The sequence below is a fragment of the Pipra filicauda genome, unplaced genomic scaffold (assembly GCF_003945595.2).
Source record: "Pipra filicauda isolate LSUMZ 115617 unplaced genomic scaffold, ASM394559v2 scaffold8_size5757611_pilon, whole genome shotgun sequence".
NCBI classification, from domain to species: Eukaryota; Metazoa; Chordata; class Aves; order Passeriformes; family Pipridae; genus Pipra; species Pipra filicauda.
This window is the reverse complement of record NW_024105087.1, coordinates 3,240,071-3,259,716: the sequence shown is the minus strand read 5'-3', so window position 1 is coordinate 3,259,716 and position 19,646 is coordinate 3,240,071. Positions and strand designations below refer to the sequence as shown.

Here is a 19,646-nt window from a genome sequence, read left to right as displayed (position 1 = left end):
GTTGCAAGACAGATAATGCAATGAAGTGAGACTACTGGCCTCATACCACTCAGTACCTCTTAAATACTTTAAGAAAAAAACCAAATAGTTCTGATGGTCTCTAAAACATCACTTTGATGCAGCCCAGTGACAATAAAAGACAACAGAACTGTATGCATAGGCATTCTGCAGTTCAGTGAACTCTGCCCAGTCGCTCCATAAAAAAAAAGCATATTTAGAAATTACTAAAAATTTCAGTGTTTATAACCATAATGTGAGTGGTTACATGCCTGTGGCCATGCTGAGTAAGAAAAGTTTCACAACAGAAACCCAGATGTATTCTTATTTTGGCCAGAACAGTGTAGGAGAGGTTGGACAGCAATAAGAAAATTGTATTGTTTCATGTAATGCATTGATTAAAATGAGCAGAGCTCACCGATCCCAGGAAAATCCTGCACCAATATCACCTGAATGGCAGGCCACACCTTGTTAAATGCTAAATGTACTCAGGTATAGTGAGCATCCAGAGTGGAAGCAATACAGCATTCTCTCTGGAACATGCAGTTAAGGGATACAGAGACTGGATGCCCCACTGGGGAAAGAGGGAGCAACCCTTGATTTGCCAGAACTTTTAGTTCTCCCTCTTTTCCCACAACTGAAATTCACCAACTCAGATTCTGTGAATATTAACTCCTTGCCCTGAGCCCCATCCAATTACACCGGACTGTTTGGTTTTGATAAATAAACAGAAAAAAATTAATCAGAAATGCACATTGTCATTCTTCCTACAGAGACAGAAGGACTTTCTCTGGAATTAGCCAAACTGGTCTGTTCCAGAACTCTATTCCAGGGACTTTATTGTGGGTATTTTGATAATGCATAGCATAAGCACACATCTTGGAGCAAGGGAGTCAGGGACAGGGGAGGGAAGTAGAAGAATCCACCCAGAAGTCTGTCCAAGTCAAACAACAAAGTGGAACACCGTGGTTCAAGACTTTCCAGAGGCTCTTGGTAGGACATGGCTATCGCTGAGGTGCTGCCTGGTTCCCACTCTCCCTGTGGGTAACTGCTCTATCCAGCCCACACTCCTCCCTCCCCTGATATACTTGGCTATCAAGTGCAGTGTTTACCTTTATGCTCTATAAATGCACAGCAATATATGCTTCAGGTTACTTGTGTCTGCATCTGTTTGAGGGATTAAAGGAGGGAAGACAAACATTTCACCCATTTCTTAACAGTCTATCAAAGTAAGACCGAGGGCTCTTTGCCTGTATCAAGTCTTAATTGTATTCTTCACGTAATATTCAGAGTATGTATGTTTTACTCTGATTCTGAGTGGATGATATGTAAATACAGGTAACTAATTGAAAAAGTTCCTTTCCCCAGAGTAATTTCAAACTTCTGTTGGCTTCCACAAGGTCAGGAGGTCACCCTGTATGCTTCATTTTGCTGCACAGGAAACTTAAAAGAGATGAAATGTACAGATGATTGAATAAACATTAACTTGTGTTCCCATCCTTCTTATTTATTCTGTATTAGTTTCTGTATTACTGTCCTTAATTCTGACCTTCTGTGCCGCTAATAATTGTAATAATTCTGATTCTCTACACCAACAACTTTGAAGGAATGAAGTCATCATTTCTTTATTTCCTATACCTTATAAAGAGTTTTATTAAAATAAATAAAATTTTTTAAAAAAATTCATCCAGCTCCTTCAGAGCAAAAACCTATGCAAACATCAAATTGCAGGTATTTTAGTTTGTTATTATTGTACAATTTGAAATCTTTACTGCAAAAGACATTGCCCTAGAAAAGGTTGTTGTAATCTTTATTTAGGATGGGAATGTAATGTTTTCCAAACCAGCCACTGTTGACATATTTCTTCAAAATAAAGCATGGTTTAGCAGTCTGGAGTGAAGAAGCTTCATCTGTTACCCTTTAACAGCCATATAGGAGGAAAAAACAGTTTATGTATCCTTTCCATCCTGACAGATGTGACAATAGCTGGAAACACTGTGCCTGCCAAGAGCTTTTATCAAGTATGTTATAACAACTAGTAATAAGTGTAAATAATAAATGGCTACGATCTTATGGGAAACGGTGGCAATACTAAACAATTTTTGGTGCTTGCTGATGGGAGTCTGCTAGTCTTGGAATTCCCTGGCTTCCCAGTAGAGTTTTGGCCTGACAATAAACAACAGTTTAATACTTTATCTAATCCCAGCCAGGAGGTAAGTTCAACAGCAAGCTTTTGCAGATGTTCACATCCAATAATCTATTCATAATTGATGAAACAGGGAGGTCAGATGTAATGGTTGCTACTATTCCAGCAACAAATAAATGGTTATTGACAAAACAAGGCAGTGTGGCGCTGAGTGCTGAGCAGTGACAAGCATGAAACAGTGCTGAGACAGAAGTAGTGATGTGAATACAGCCCTTCATCCTGAGAATTCCTCAATGTGATGTGTGGCACGAGGGCCACTCTGACACATAAGCAGATGGAGGTGACTTGTAAAGGAAAAATGAGATTCCGCAAGTACATAAGAGACAAAGGCAGAGCCGGAGAAAGGAACAAGGAGAAAGGGGTGGAGAAGATTGGAAATTTGGGTAAGTGCAATAATATGAATCGTTCAGAAATGTTTTTGTATAGCAGCACTGTGATCCAGATGTCTGGACCGCTTTTATCAGGTTGTTGTGTCTACACAAATGTACCTGGCTGTCAGATCACTGTAGCCTGCTAAGACATTAATATCATACTATATCTGTGTGCATGCTTAAATGCCCATTACTTCTTAGACAAAGCACCTACAAATATTCTTTTTCATCCTCATTAATATCTTTAGTCCAGTGTTGAACAGATATTTTTAACTACACAAAGTTTTCCTAGCTAAAAGCAAACAAAAAAACTTTAAAAATTTGCATAACACAATGGTAAAAACTGCAGAGATAAACTGGGAAAGCATAAAACCAATTTAAGTCAATTAAAAACCATCAGTTTTCTGCCAAGCAATATGGAAGCTAAGGAAAAGTTCTCATTCAGCTGAAAACCTTATATTCTTTAAGTTTTAACCCACATAATGCAGTAAAAGGATTAATAGACTGTTCTTATTGACTGAATAAAACTTGAGTCATTTACATGCAAATAGACACTTGAAATCTTTTGCATCCATTTCAGTGCTAAAAGATAGTATTTTTACAATGTTTACTGTGTAATACACTAGTATGAAAAACAGCAGAATGAAATGGTGGCCATTACTGCTATATTGCGTAGTCATAAAAAGATTTCAGACAGAAATATTTTAAATATTAATATTACTAAAATCATTTAAAGCACCAAGGAATGTGAAATCGATTTATTTAGAAGTACAGTTTATTTCACACTTTGCTACCAATTCTTTTGATCAGCTCTGAAATAATACATAAGCTGAAAGCAAAACAGCAAAACAAATTGCTTCCAGCAAGGAGGCAGGAAGCTCTAGGTTTTACACTGGCACGCTTCAGTGTTTTAACTTCTCAGGTTATTTATCTATCAAAGGATGAATTTTAAATTCCTTAAGACCTAATGGCTGAATCAAGACCTATTCTCCAACCTAGCCATCAATGGTCCTGATCAAGCAAGGTTGTTATGCATTTGCTTACACCGGAATATATGAGTTGTCCCCCCGAAGTCAATGAGAATAACTGAATTGAAATTTAAACATATATTTAATAAGTGAATTGCTGTAGCTTGAACTATGCCAATTTGAGAAACCAATCCAATTTTAAAAGCCTTACTTTACAGAATATTTTTTTATAACCTGTTCATTAGAATTAACTATACAATGGAAAACAAAACCTCCCAGATTATGAATACATTTGCATTTAAGTACTGAATTTCCTGAATTTGTACAGCGTGGGTACAAATATTTCATTTCTCAAAACACATTAAGAGTCTGATTTCCGTGAGTATATTATCTAACGGAATTAGAAAACTTCTCATACAGTTTTTCAGCCATTTGCTACAGCCCTGGGTATAGTATGAGCAATTTCCCTAATGGATATACACTAATGGACTGACAGTTCTTAAGATCTTGCACACCACTGTCTCTCAGATAACATAAGCTACAAACTTAGACATGCTGTAACTATGTCTTTCCCTCTATTATAAACAGCATTTAGGTGCTGAGGTTTAGCACACCTAAGCTAGAAATCCAGCATAGTCTAAAGTTCATACAGCTTTGTCTTTTTTATTTCTAGCCTGTGAGCAGAAACTTCTCTATTGGCAAGTATTTAAAAAGAAAAGAAAAAAGAGGGGGGAAAAAAGGAAAATAATGAAGCATATTTTATTAGCTACTCTAAAACAAGTTTCAATAGAGTACATAGAAAATGCCTAAATCACATCTTTTAATTGACAGAAGACAGTTATTGGAGTTTTAGAGACCTCAGTTGGGGTAAGTGGACTAATTGTGACCTTCTTTCCCACAAATCAGAGCGTATAGCTGTGTTCACAGTCTGGCTCCTACCTTGCCTGGGAAAACATAAGGAAGAGCCATCTGCACTGGCCATACCTGGCAGAGAATATGCAGGTTCTTCCATCCCAGCAACTTAATTAAAAAGGTAGGACCTGAGCAAAGGCTCCATGCCTTGGTGAAAATAGATGTAAAGATATTTTTATTCGCTTTTATTCCCTAAGGAATTTTTATGGCTTTGTCCTCAATGTTTCAACAAATTAGAGCTGAGCAAACCTCCAGTAAGGGACAATTACAATTTGCTTCTTTTGAGTTCAAACATAAGAGCTAGCAAGAGTTTCATGGAAATGATTCAGAATCATACAAGTAATCTTGATCTTGGAATATCTATTATTATGTAAATATACTTTTCCTGGTGCTACACTGCAGTCCCCTCCAGTTCTTTGCAAAGTCATATGGAAAGTATCTGTGCGTGTCAAGTGCTTGTGTGTGTGTGTAAGGCAATAGTAAAACTTGTCATTTTGTAGCAGATATCCTGAGTCAAAAATCTTACCAAAAAATAGAGTTTGAAGTTTGGGAAACCACATCTGATATGTTAAATAGCATGACTTCTGAATGCAGGATGTTTAATATATATATTTTAAATGAGGATGCATAAATCTTAGAAATATGCATAACCCCAGCAACTTTTGTACTGTTTTGGAATTAAAAACAAACAAAACAATGTCCTCCAGGCATAGCCCCCAAAACTGGAGTTTTAAATGCTTTGTCATCAACTTGTATGCAGATTCCTGAGATCACCAGTGGTCAAATAATCCTAAATTCTGAAAAGGTGCTATAGATCTATCTAATGGATCGTGCAGTCGAACCTGCAGTTCACTGCAGTTGTCTTACTCTTTTGGGATGTATGCATGAGTAAATTGAAAATTGTCATGGATGAGATGGAAATCCACCCATTTATGGTGTTTGGCAGCCATTCCTATGGAACATGAGACTCCTGAAGAGTAAGGTTAATATCAACAAGTTACCAGTGCATTTATTTTCATTGTTTCTATGAGGAAACAAGAAAATGTGGTAATCTTATTTTTTTATCAGGTAATATAGATTGTTTATATATTTAATATTTTTTGTTTCTCCTGCTCCATAATTTTTTTATAACTTGACTACTGTAATTCTGCAATGGTACTGCATTTAAGATATTCTTCTGGCACATTTATCTTGACAAAAATCCAGTTTACTAAGGGAATTTATTCTGATGCCATTAACAAGTAAAATACAATCTAAACCACAGACTCAAAAGGAAAACAATACCACATTTCAAGGCAAATGTAGTGGACACCATAACACCAAGGTGCAAATCTGTGGTATACAGAAAAGTATCGAAGGAAAGTAGCATTACTGCATCTCAGGGCTACTCAGAACATTTTCCCTGGGTTTTTTTGGTTTTTTTTTTTGCTTGGCTGGTTGGTTGTTTTCAAGAAAATGGTTAAGATAGGAAAAACATTATTTAAATTAAACCAACAGAAGAAATCCTTACTTCACTTAAGAGAATGTTAACTTTCGTATCCAAATAAAACCGTTAGATCTTTCTTTCACTTTAAGAATTAAGTGCTAAATTAACATCAAAAAAATTAGTTGAATGATCAGATATTCACCTCTTTCCTGAAGTTTCAGGTCTTCTTTATGATTCTCAATACAAATAATTTTTAGTTTCTTAATTCCTTCAGTATTCGAGTCAGTATATTTTGTCAGGACAAAGTTCACTCCCAATACTAACTTTCTCACATAATTTTGTTTGTACTATCTTCACCAATGTCTAGCAGCAGTGGGACCCTTCAGAAACATGAAATTTAACCAGTTTCAGGATTGGTTCACACCTTTCTCTTTACATAATCCACTGTGAGTATTAACATCAATCAGAAGCACCTACCTTCAAAGGTGACTCAGTTTTGTCTGGTTTTTCATTCCTCAGATATGAAAAACACTAAATTCCTGCATGAATACAGCCTTAAGAACAACTTAAAAATCACTTCAATGAAAGTGAAGCCTCTGGGAGGGATGAGACCTTTTCTTAAACTGGTATGCCAAAATGTTTTTTCAAGCACATGATGCCATTTGCTAGGCTGAAAATGTTACACTTCCTTACTAATGGCTAAATATCACTTCGAGACGAATAAAGGACAGTCTGGCTAATTTAAAAGAAAGAAGTTTGAAATAATTTCCATTGAATAGTATCTTTTAATGTGTATTGTGAGTGTTTCTTTTTGTGGTAACAGTAACGAAAGCTTAAACCTAAACTCGGTGACAGTAAACCCAGACAGTAAACCTAAACCCAGACAGACACACTGACAAAAACACATCTTGAAGTTCAGCCTTCTAGTAAAGCACTAGAATAGTAAGCAAACCTCACAGGAATGATGCTCATTCTTCTCAACCACCTTCCACAGCATTTGGAAGAAAAGAGGATAACAGTCAATCTACCTTTTGGAGTTCTTTTTCTTGCTAAGCTCCTCCTTGATTCACCAAATCCATACATATATACATACAGGCATAATCTATATAACTGGATATAATAGATACAATTAGATAAAACATACTGTACATACTAAGTTCAGAATACCTGCACTCCAGCTACACTTATATTCTCTCTAGCTGCACGAGTTGAGACAAAATTTCCAGTTGTTTTGACACAGAATTTTTCAGAAATTAAGTTTATGGCCATAAATCACCTCTGATTACTTTAATAGGGTCATTTTGAATGTGAAGATGTCTTTGTAAGTTCATAAATTTTCTTGATAATTTTGTGCCTGTGGCTTGTATATCGTAATTCTGACAATTCATGCAGATAGCATTATGTCATAAATTACCACGTTTAGTTTGGCATGAATCTCAGGTACTCATGAACACTGCCTCCATTGTTTAAATATGTAATATATATGACACATGCGATTCAATATCCAAAAATAAAGGAATACTTAGAAAAAACTAACACTTAGTTGAAGAATGAGGATTGGATTTTTCCTAATGATTTGGGATGCAATTCTAATTGGAAGAAAAAAAAAATCCATGATACCCTACACTTTGAAGCATTCTTGAAAGCCCAGTCTAAAAAAAAAACACATTCCCACATCAAGCATTGCATTACAATACCTTCTGCAAGATTTCTAATGACACAGAAGCATCTCACTTAATACCCAGCTTATATAATGAGTGTGAAGAAAAAAAAAGAGTAACTTTTACTTTAAAATTAGCCTAGATGGAGAACTCTCCCTGACAAAATCTATAATGCTTAAGATAAAATCTATATAATGTGAACTATTAGTATTTTGTTGAAAAGCCATTAGGCTCGATTATAAACCAGATGATACAAAAAATATTATGAACATACCCCACTGCTATTGAACATAATTAGTTCTCAGGCTTTTAAACTTGCACACACTTATATTTTTACATCTGAGTGGCTCCACTGAAATCAATCATATATATCAAATAAAATTAAACTAATTTATACAGATTATACACCAAATCAAATCACGTTAGATTAAACACCAAGTGCCCAGAAAATAAAAAACCTCCTCTAACAAAACTAGCCCATTTGATAGAAAGTGACTGCATATTTTTTTTCATAGAATAGGCTGCAGCTTAATCATTTCAACCTTTAATTACTGCATCAGATAATGACTATTTTGAACATATGCTTCTCCGCTCTGCTAGAAGACATGAATGAAAGAGAAACAAGTTCATATGCATTCTACTGAGTGTGCATGTTGGGGGAGGGAGCAGCAGGCTAAAGAGCAAAGGGAACCAAGTGGCAACAATTGGAGGAAATGGTGTCTGTAACAGCTGCTCCTTTCAGATTCCCCTAGAAGGAGACTGCCTGAGGTGGACCACAGCACAAAAGGATAAAGAAGATGAAAACTGATGCAAAGCAGGGAAATAACTGCTGAGACCCCTGAGTCTACACCCGAATAGTCCCAAGCTGTGTGGCAAGACCTCTTTAGCATGCTACAGAAGCTGGTGATGAACTACATATTACCATGAGGCAAACTGGCTCCAAGCAGTATTGTCTGCATGTTATGTGTAATGATAACCAGTGCTCCTCTGGGAACAGGATGCAATGATTTCATCTCCGTAAGCATCTGAGCTCCCCTTGGAAACAGAGACCATTAAACTGAGAACAGAAGGGTAAATCTTAGGCAATGATTTCCAACTGGAGAGGGAAGACAACTTGTGCTCTACACTACTGTCAACCACTGACACTTTATTGCTGTCTGTGTTGATCATAGGACAACAAGAAATAAAACTGTATCCCTTTTTCTAAGTCCCAGTGTATTTTCTGAATGAAAGTACTTGATAGGTTTCTTATGTAATATTATTGGAAATGCCATCCTATAGGAAATGCCACTATATTATTGACACAGAAAAGTATTGGTAGTTTCATTACTGTTAAAATAACATTTTACACTCTTAACATAATGTATCATTTGCTTTGTACTACAGAGACCTTCTTGCCCTTTTAACATAATTGCACATTGCTTTCCTTAAATGTCATGGGAGTTTGTAGGACTAAAAACAAGAGGTACAACCTATTATTTATATATTTTAAATTAATAGTAGCAAGCAGTATATTACAAAACTCAAGGTTTCAGAAGCTCCTTTAAAAAAAAATTCCACATACAACAAAAAAAAATAGAACTTGCAAATGATTGCTGTAACTTTTTGACAGGAGACATGTGGGAGCAATGAAGGGAAAGGAGTAGCAATAAAATGTAGACACAATTGATCCTGAGAAAATAGTACCAGGACACCTAATATTTTTGACACTTTCAAGGGTAGTTTGATCCTTTGTATATCAAGGAGACTGTGCAGTCCTGTTCATTAATTAGTTTCTCCTGTGATGGAGAGATCAAGCATGTATGCAGGCTTCTCTATTTAGCACATTCGCTTATCTTCATAATTCAAACACTGTATTGCGACTCTCAGAAAATTAACAGAAAAGTTGTTCAGGCAAGAATGCCAACACACCTGTCAGGCAAAAAACAATAGCAGATAAACTGCAGTACAAAAAATTCTAGTCTAGCCTATCATACTGTATTCCTGGGAGAGATAAAATATCATATTCTCATTGGTGTTGCAACTATTGTATTGAAATGTATGCTGAACTCATTTGTGATTTCTAGTGGTCTATTTCTGAAAAAAAAAATAAACCATCGTAACAAATACCCACAATGAATGATCTCTATAAATCATGCTCACTAATAGAACACTGAGTCACTCTGCAGTTAAAGGAACAAATAGAAATAATAATTATCCAGCTGATTAATTGCAATAACCAAGGACAAAATATTCAAACAAATTAAATATCCACAGAATATTTCTAAGAGGATCATGGAGGACTGTGACTTCTCTGATGGCTGGCACAAACAAATCAAGTTGCTGTTTATCTTTCCTCTCACACTGAATCTATAAGGAATTAGAGAAACCCTCCTTCCAGACAAGAATTCCACATGTAGAACTCTCATTGTCTTAGAATTGTTAAGGCTCAAGGGAAACAAGAGAACAGTAGTTTGTACTCAAGTATCAACAAAAGATATTGCATCATCATTACAGCTTTTCATACCAAAAGCAATTCATACTTCTTCTAAATTCCTGATGTTCTGACAAACTCAACATGTGAATCGATGCATTTTTCATTGTTGCTCAGAAATATACTGTATCAAACTAATCTGCAAAAAAAAAGGTGTTTTTACAAAACCCTAACTAAATAAAAACTGATTTATATATGCATATATGCAGGAAAAGGAAAGCTAGTCACATATAACCTGAATTGCCAATTTATATTATTTCTACAGATCCAAGTATGAAAACCTGGACTCCATCAGTTCTGGAATCTACTGGAATCAGAAGTGCTTAAGCCACATGGATCCCTGCCTACAGAACTCGATATAAAAGGTCTGTGAGCCAAGTCTCTCCAAGTCTTTTCCACTCTCCAAATGCCTAAGATGCCCAGGAGGCAGAGAAAGGCACTGAGAAAGCTAAAGCAACTTTAAAATAAACTTACTGATAATGCTGTCTGTTGTTCTCCAGAAAAATGATATGCCAAACTTAAGCAATATGCAGCTTCTCCTTCCATCTTCACGTTACCTGCTAAAGAAAGGATTAAAGTTACAGTTACCAACATAAGCTGAACTACATGACATGAGTGCAGACAGTTCTTGCAGGTTCTTATATACTATACAGATGTTAAAATACTGTAGTGAATTTTTCCTTCTCCTTACTCCTGCCATTTATCTCTATCCAAAAATATCCAGTGGTAATTAAAAAGAGACAAAGTTCAACAAGAAGGTTCAGCAAAGTCAGAGAAAATATCTTTCAGTAAAGGAGTAAAATCTAATTAACATGCTGTAATGTTCTCTGCCACTGAGTGTTTAATAATAGTCCTATGTGTCTTCACTTTAGAAAATCACTCAAAATAAAAAGTAGCTACAGACATGTAATACACCCTAATATATAAACACAAAATACATGCTGATCCATACACTTTCCTAACGTGAACCTTAGTGAAACACCATGAGAGAAACATCAGCAGACCAGTTTCATCTCTCTTCTTCTCACGGCTATTTTACAAGCTAATGTAGGCTAAAATAGCTAAAAAATAGGTAGGTTCTTCTTGCAAGCAGTAGTTATACAAAATTCTGCACAGGCAGTTGCTAACTGAGGTACATCCCACTTTTCCATGCCAGGTTTTGTTTCACTGATACTGATCTAACGAACTGCTTGCTGGTCTTTTTTAGCTATTTTAGCCTCAATAGAAAAACATAAATTCAACACTGAAATAAATATACATTAATTATAGAAGTTCTTACTATATCACACTATATTCAGAAATTTCCCTCCAGAACATAAGCATCCATCTAAAAAACCTGTAGATAAAATTACATTAAAAATAGCCAAAAATCTTTCTTTTGCTCAATATCAGTCTACTTCATTGAACACATTGAACAGTGAAAAATCAACCTGAAGCATAACTGCATATCAGGGTAGTTTGTAAAATGCATAAATTAATATAGTTGCAATGAAAAGGGAGATCACCTGCTTACAATTGTCAGACATTCTTTCCGTCCAAACACATAGAAGCCTACATCCAGTTCTGGAACTCTCTGACTGATAGCAATTGCTGAGGCCATAGCAGTGCTCTATCTGCAGCACTTACTAAGTTACTTAAAATTATTAAAAGCCTGTAAATCAAAAACCTCATTTTTTTCCCCAATATTCAATATCCCTTAAAAGGCTTAATAAGGCCAAAGGGTACATAAATGCAGTTTTACAGAAGAATAATGTTCAAAGTTGCTAGGGATGTAAAAAACTTTCTTCCTTGCTCAGGAATAGTTTGAGAGTCTGAAGTGGGTAATATCTAATTCTATTTCACAAAATACATAACCACAGACGATGGTCCAGAAGGACAGAATGGACATTAGAGATGGCATCTCGTACCCAGTATGGCTCTGGAATGAGGACTGGAGAACTCCTCAGAAAGAAGTTCTAAAATTTAAAGAGAAAATCAGCAACTATACTGTGATATTTAATACATGTCTTATGAACTATTGCTTGAGTTGAAGTAATGGCACTGGAACATCTGCCTGGTCAAAGTAAGTTGTGGAAGACATCAGATCCATTTTGACAATCTCTTAATTTCCAGCAGCTTTCACTAGCAATAAGAAGTTGTTGATGGGAAATTTCATCAACAGTTCTTATAGCTACTAGAGTAAATATTAGCAGCAGCAGTTTTACTCCAGCTGTGATTTAAGCATGTATTAGACACAACAGCTATAGAAAAAGCTGAAAGCTTGTACTTGATCAACAGACGCAGCGGAAAGAAATGGAGAAGTTATTGGGTACGTGTATCCTTCTTCAGCTGCTTGATTGTATTGGCATTCTCAGTATTTGGGTACATTCTCCCAAGAGAAAAGTTCTAAACAGGCAACTAACAGAACAGATCTACTAAAATGTACATAAACCAAAAATAGATTATTTAGTGATTTAACTAAAAGAAAAAAACAGCCAAATACAATCATATAGTTCACAAATTAAACATTCAGTGTGGAAAGAATTGAATCCTTGCCCCCCAAGTCCTGTTCAGTTTATTTCCCCAAAATTACAACAGAAAAGCATTTAGATTTCAAATGGTGTTTTAAAATATTATCCTTTGTGAGATAAGGCAAGATGAGAAATTTTGGTTCTTTAGAGTTACTGAAGTCAAAGACTATAGAATAAAATCCCCTGAAACAGAAATAATTTGCTAGCACTTTTAAAAATAATAAACAGCAAAATTCACACAGGATTAGATGCCCAAAAGCTTGTTCATTTTTTCCAGCTTGTTCCATTTTATCCAAGAGTATCTATAGGCCTAATAAAGGTATTTCTTTTTATTTCTTTGTTTCACTGAATACATTTTATACTTTTCTATGGAATGCTATGTTATACTATCTACCTGTACAGTCACATATTCATTTGTGGCAAAGCTTATTTTAAAATTTGGAAAATATTTTAAATTTTTTTGGCCCTTTTTGATATTTTAATTCTATCTATCCCAACTATTACTCAAAGACTCGGAAACAGATTAATGTTGGGCATACATTATTAAATTAAAAAATGTATCTAATGTATCTGGTTATAAATATTGAATTAATATTATATATTAATTGTATGTGCAATTCATATGCAAAATATGCCCCTTAAGGAATACCATGAAAGGCTCTTGAATTGCTGTGCATGGAAAAAGGTTACTATTGGAAAACTGCTATCTTACTTCTGAGAAGTCCTCCAATAATCATATAGGAAAATCATCCAGAAAAAGTAATTCTGCAGAAGTGGACCATTAACAGTATCTTTCGAGAAAGAAGCATTATTAAGCTTCCCCCCAAAAAAATCAGGAAAAAAATGTGTGTTTTCATAAAGTCAACTGGCAAGATTTGCTTTCTTTTTTCCATTCCTCTCATATGTAAAAAATGCTCCAGAGCACAGTATTTCTAGCTGATCAGCATCTCACAATACATGTAGCATGCAAATGCTATTCTAATTCCCCCAATCCTAAACCTATCCACACAAAATGGGCAAAGCTTCATAGAGCCATTACTTAGAACAAGACAGCGATCAGGAGTAGTCACCACGGATTTCAAACAGGAAATTTGTGCTTCACCAACCTGATGGCTTTCTATGATAAGATGAAAGGCTTGATGGACGAAGGTAAAAGAGTGGATATTTTAATCTCAATTTTAGCAAGGCTTCTGACACCATCTCCCATAACATCTTCATATGGGTTCTGATGAAGGATCACTTAGATAAACAGACAGGGAGGTAAACTGAAAGTAGAGGAGCTGCTGGCCTTTAAAAGGGTGTAAGCAGCAGCATGAAGTCTAGTGGAAGGCCAGTCACTAGTGGAGTACTCAGGGATCAATATTGGTACCAATACCGACTAGTATCTTCATTAATGACCCAGATTGGGGCGACCAAGTGCATCCTCAGCATGTTGTAGGCAATACAAAACTGGGGAGGAAGGGTTGATCCAGAAGGCAGGTGGTTGTGCTGCCATTCAGAGGGACTTTGGCAGCCTTATGAAGTTCAGGAAAGGGAAATGCACAGTCCTGCACCTGGGGCAGGACAACCCCAGGCACCAGCTCAGGCTGTGAGCTGACCGGGTGGAAAGGACCTCGGCAGAGAAGGACATCAGTTTCCCAGTGGACAGCAAGTCCACGAGGCAGCAATGCCTGTTCATGGCAGAACTGACCAACGGGATCCCAGGCTGCATCAGGCAGAGCATTTCAAGCAGGTTATGGAGGGGGTGATCCTTTGCCACTACTTAGCACGGGTGTGCTGCCCCCAGGAGTGCTGTGTCCCATTCTGGGCCCCCCAGCACAAGAGAGAGGGGGACATAGTGGAGTGAGTTCAGCAAAGGGCTGCAGAGATGACTGAGGGACTGGGAGCATCTCTCCTAGGAGGAGTGCCTGAGGGAACCGGAACTGTTGAGACCACAGGAGAGAAGGCTCGGGGTGATCTTATCAGCACCTCTTTGGCATAAGTAAAGCAGAGGAAACCAGGCTCTTCTCTGTGGTGCTCAGTGACAGGGAAAGAAGCAAAAGGCACAAAATGGAATTCTATCTGAACTCAACAAAACACTTTGTAATTGCGAGGGTGTTTGAACAGTGGAAAGTGTTTCCCAGAGTGGTTATGGAGGCTCCAGCTGTGGAAATACTAAAATTTTGACTTGATCTAGTCCTGGGCAGACTGCTCTAGCCAGCCTGATGATTTCCAGAGGTCTCTCTTCCTACCTCCGCTATTCTCTGATTCTCTAGTTTGTTACTTCAGGTTTCAGAGTATTTATGTATATTAAGATATTCAGAAGAAGAAAACTGGTCTTTTGCAAGTACTAAATAACTATGTAGAGAGAAAAGCTCATTTTCTGGCAGATAATATCACTCAAAAATTGCCAAATCAACAGTGACTAGCCAATCAAAATCAGTGACCTAAGCTTCCATCAGTGACCTCACTTTCTGATTATGGGTTCACAGTTTTACATTATTATTCCCACAAGATTGTCAGGTTTGTTTAGAGATAAAGCTTTGAGGAATCTAAAAGTTTCTTTGCTGTCAGCAGGAAGGCATTTCTGCCTTAGTGAGATCTGCAAGTGTATTGATAGCATTTGTCTTTGAATTTCACAGGAAATAATCACCCAAACACTTTACAATTTCTACTTTACTCTTGGGAACATCATGACATTCACAGAGAATAAAGGGATGGGAAAGCATTATTTTCCACCTACCTTCTTTTGCCATCTTTAAAGCTTTTATTAGTGTTTTGATGGCCTCTTGGTGTTCTTTATTTTCTAGCATTTTGTCTGCTAGTAATGTATAAATTCTCCAGAGATGCTCACATGCCAGTAAATTGTAAGTATGGCCTGTCTCATCCGTCCATGATGATCCCTCTGTTAGCTGATAAAATGCTTCATAATGCTCAGCAGCTTCCATGACATGACCTGAAAAATGTCATTCATAATTAAAATCAGTTCAATCAACAAAAAAATTTAAAAGTCAGTAGATTATAATAATTTTATGCAGCCAAACATTTCACAGATTTTTCAAGAATCTTCAATATGTAACTCACAGATCACTGGAAAAAATTGCCAAATCTCACAGTGGCCTGTAATGCTAAAATTACAGTTTATCACATTTTAAATGATCTTTCCTTTGTAGATTCACAATGTTAAAGGGGTGTGATCCCAAGGATGCAAAGTTGGGATTTTCTAGAAAGTAAATTTATTCTATATTCATGAATATAGCCTTTGTTGTTCTTGTATATTAAAATTACATCTATGAATAAATAATCACAATTGAAACCGTTCCTTAAGTTTCTTTTTCCATAATGAAAACCTGTGCTGAAAGATTTGAAATGTGGAGGATAAAGGTACCAAAACTGTGGGGAAAAAAATAATAATCTTTATTCAAATAAATTAATTGATGAAAAAAGAATTATTATGCAAAGTAATTTATTCAACAATTATTACCAGGCCAGCTCTGGTGAGTTTATCTAGTAGATTTACTGCAAGAGCATTAACCATTGATAAATTAATTATTGAGCCTGAAGTAATATACTTCAAGGTCTTCAATAAGTTACTCAATATCTTTAAGGCAAAGAAAAGTTTGACGATAGAGTTCATTCATTTTAACATGCAAGTAGTTTTCCTTCTACCTTCATTTAGATTTATCTCTGTGCATACAATTCAGTCGAGAAGCTTTCTATGTTTTCTGGACAATGGACATATAAAGAATGGAAAGAACATATTCTTCATACATAATGGGTACAGAAAAACTGCTGTGAAGCAGGTGAGACCATTTACATTGAAAATAATTAAAAAACCCCATGTTCTGGTCACAGTACCTTGTTTAACAGAGAATATTCTACAGCAGGGAGAACTGGTGAATGTGACCCTGCCTTCATGAGTTTGTGTGTGTGTGATGGAGGAATCTTGTTCCATAGATCATTAATACTATCAAATGCTATTTCTATTAAAAGATGAAACAAACCATAAACTAAGCTCATTTAGATGTGTTTGTAGCTTACACCTCTTCTGAAACATGTTTCATAAGGAACTATTACTGTTTTGCAGGGGTTTTTTTACAGTGCTGCATTCAAATTGCAAAAAGAACCAGGGTGGAGAAAAGTTGTTTCCCAGTTGTAGGAAAGGAAGGGAGAATAGCATGGAGAAGGATCTTTTTTAAGCATTCCTAGAGAAAATGAAGCTAGTTCCCCAGGCCTCTAGCTAACCTAAAGGCAGCAGAACAGCTATGACAGATTTCTCTTATTAACTCAATTTAGATTTGTCTTTTGCATATGTTACCCCTTTATAACCATGCTTTCAACTCTGCAATATAAAACATAACTCATCTTTATTAGAATTAAATTTATTTTCATATTAAGCTTCTCTGGTGATTAAAATGAGTTCAACTAAAACTGACAAGCAGAAGAAACTTCTCTTTCAACAAGGCAACGAGTCAAATGAGTTTCACAGACAAATTATTTTAAGGCTGTACAACCTGTGATTCACATAAGAGTCCCAGAGGACACAAGTGCTGAAGAGTGAAGTACCAGGTAAAAGGGGACCCAGCAGGCTTTATTCAGTTCTATTCTAGCAAGGGACAGGTATGGGACAGGTGGCCCAAACCACTGGGAAAACAGGAGAAGATCTATACATTCTTTCCAAAATATCACATACTTGACATCAGACTGAACAAACAGAAATGTGAAGGGAAATTATCACAACCAGGGGAAGCGGTTTAGGGACTCACTGACAGTATATGTAACAGGAAATAGAGATCTAGACTTGCTAAAACCAGATGAAAACTCCTGTCCATTCTTAAGAGGTTTCCAATCGAATTTGAGTTTCTGCCTGTCCAGTCCAGCTAACTCCTTAAGGAACCATCAACTCGAAATTCCAGTTATCCAAGTTGGTAAATGCAGATTTAAGATACTGATTGAAGAAGCTGGTTTTGGCTCTGTGACAAATGATGGAAAGTTGAGTTGAAATTTAACATTAGTAGCTAGATCTAGCACTTTGTTCACTTGTATAGTCACAAGCACATACACACCCCTACTAGAAATTCTTCCCAAAGTTCAATAATGAATTGATTGTTCTTTTGAAAGGATATTGCCCTAAATAACATAATAAACATGTGATCCAGTGATCTGGATCCACTACATGTGTATGGATTCTTTAGAATAATAGAATTTGATTCACGTGTTACTAAAAAACTTTTAGCATGAATGGGAGGCAGCAAACAAATGAGTGATATCACCTGAATGTCTAATCTGAAGCTGAACAAAGTATCTGAGTTTCTCCTAAAACTCTGTAATAGAATCTCTTAATGGGACACACCATTTAAGTAAATAATACTTGCAACCTTAAGAATTATTGTTTACATTGTTAGAACTATCAGATATGGTAGATCTTTCCCATGCTTTCTCACTCGCAGTATCTCCTGAGAAAGTCCCTGTCAGACTGAAAAAAAAAACAAAAAAACCAAAAAATCGAACTCACACATTCCATGTACTCCACAGTTCTCAAGAGTTGACCAAACCGTAAGAGCTGTGACCTGACATTCTTTTTGCCAGGTCTCAGTGAAACCTCTATGGAAACAATCCATCTACATCAAGCTTCAAAATACAAAAGCAATATAATCTTTTCGGTAATAGTCAAATGGACCTATAATACATTTGGCTTCACTGAATTACCATGATTATGAAGTAAAAAGTAAAACAATCTGCCTGCAGAAATACCAAAAACAAAACGCTGAGCCAAAAGCCAAAACACTTGCTAGTTCCCTAAACAAGGAAGAGATGGAATTACTGACCTGAAAGCCCTTATGTGGTTACAAATTTGCTTACTGAAGACTCTTTTTAATAAAACTTCTCAAATTCATGGACAGTAAAACATTTTAGACTTTGGATTTCCATGAAAATAATCTGAAATCCCTTGTTGCCATTGGCAAATGAAATATCGGCCTATTTCTTTAATCCGTAATGTTTATATGAAACTCAAATGTTGTGGGAAAACAATCTTTTCAGGGGGATGGCACATTTATTCTCTGTCATGAGTCAGTTCAGCTGGAATTGATCCGGCCTGTGCAATCCACTTCTTAAACACTGAACTACTGCAACTGCTGGCATACATATGCAGACCTATGTAGATGCTGCCTGAAAATCTTGAAAAACATTAAAAGAAAATAATAAGCCAATTGCAGAACATTTCTGAGAGTAAGAGCATTTTTATCTCACTTGAACAGTGACAAGGCAGAGTTTTAAATGACTTATTATCAACTGAAAAAAAAAAAAAAGGAGAAAAAAAAGCAAAATGAGAGGAAAAACAATGGAGCAGGAAAAAATCACTTGAAACACTTTGCAGAAATGCATTTTTTTATCTCTAGTAATTCAAAGAGAAAATCCAGAAGGTGTTTCCAGGAAGTCTATATTTGAAAAATCTATTTGCAAAATGTTACATCAAGCAGTAAAGCTATTTAAAGTTGGCAACATTAATAGCAATTGCGTGTTTCTTCTCACAGTGCCATGCAGAATTTAGCTCAGTGGACACTAAATGGAATTTGAGAATCTCTGATATATCTCTTCCTTTCTTATAAAAGGAATCAAAAACCAGGAAGGTAACTCTTATAACATATGTACTACCACTACTAAAATTGTATAGTTTAATATAACTCAGGGCATAACAAAAGAAGCCCCATCAGCAATAGTTAATCTTAAATATGGGAGGCAAACATTGTCACAATATAATTTTGGGAGCAAAAAAATGGTTTTAAACAATTATATGAATATAAGCCATTACTCAGCTCCAACAGTCTCAAATTTTAGAAATTCCTTGTATTTTCATAGAAACTACATATATGTATGCACAAAGATTTGTGCTACAGTTTTCACTGAGCTGCTTTGAAGTAAAAAAATAAATCTATTCATTCAAGCAAAATAATTCTATGTAATTTTGTAAATACTGAAGAGAAACGTTTTTATATTCCCTAAAACTTCCTTTATAATTCCCCTTCCTAAAACCCAATCCAAAAGTACACATTTGTTATATCAAAATAGATATCAAACCAAAAGGGGTATATATGGAGACTACTATTTTGCCCTTTTTTTTTTTTTAAGTAGAAAGATTGA

General features: G+C 35.9%; 1 protein-coding gene across 4 annotated transcripts in view; it reads right to left on the bottom strand.

Annotated features, from left to right (window-relative positions):
- Positions 1-19,646, bottom strand: part of TTC29 (tetratricopeptide repeat domain 29) — a 125,700-nt gene that overhangs the window by 60,993 nt on the left and 45,061 nt on the right. For 3 of the 4 annotated variants that reach the window (XM_039391075.1, XM_039391077.1, XM_039391078.1), the window contains exons 6-7: positions 15,247-15,459; positions 10,489-10,574 (exon numbers count right to left, since the gene is read on the bottom strand). In XM_039391075.1, the coding sequence (XP_039247009.1) occupies positions 10,489-10,574; positions 15,247-15,459 (299 nt within the window). The remainder of the gene's footprint in view (positions 1-10,488; positions 10,575-15,246; positions 15,460-19,646) is intronic. The other variant, XM_039391076.1, reaches the window with a different exon arrangement.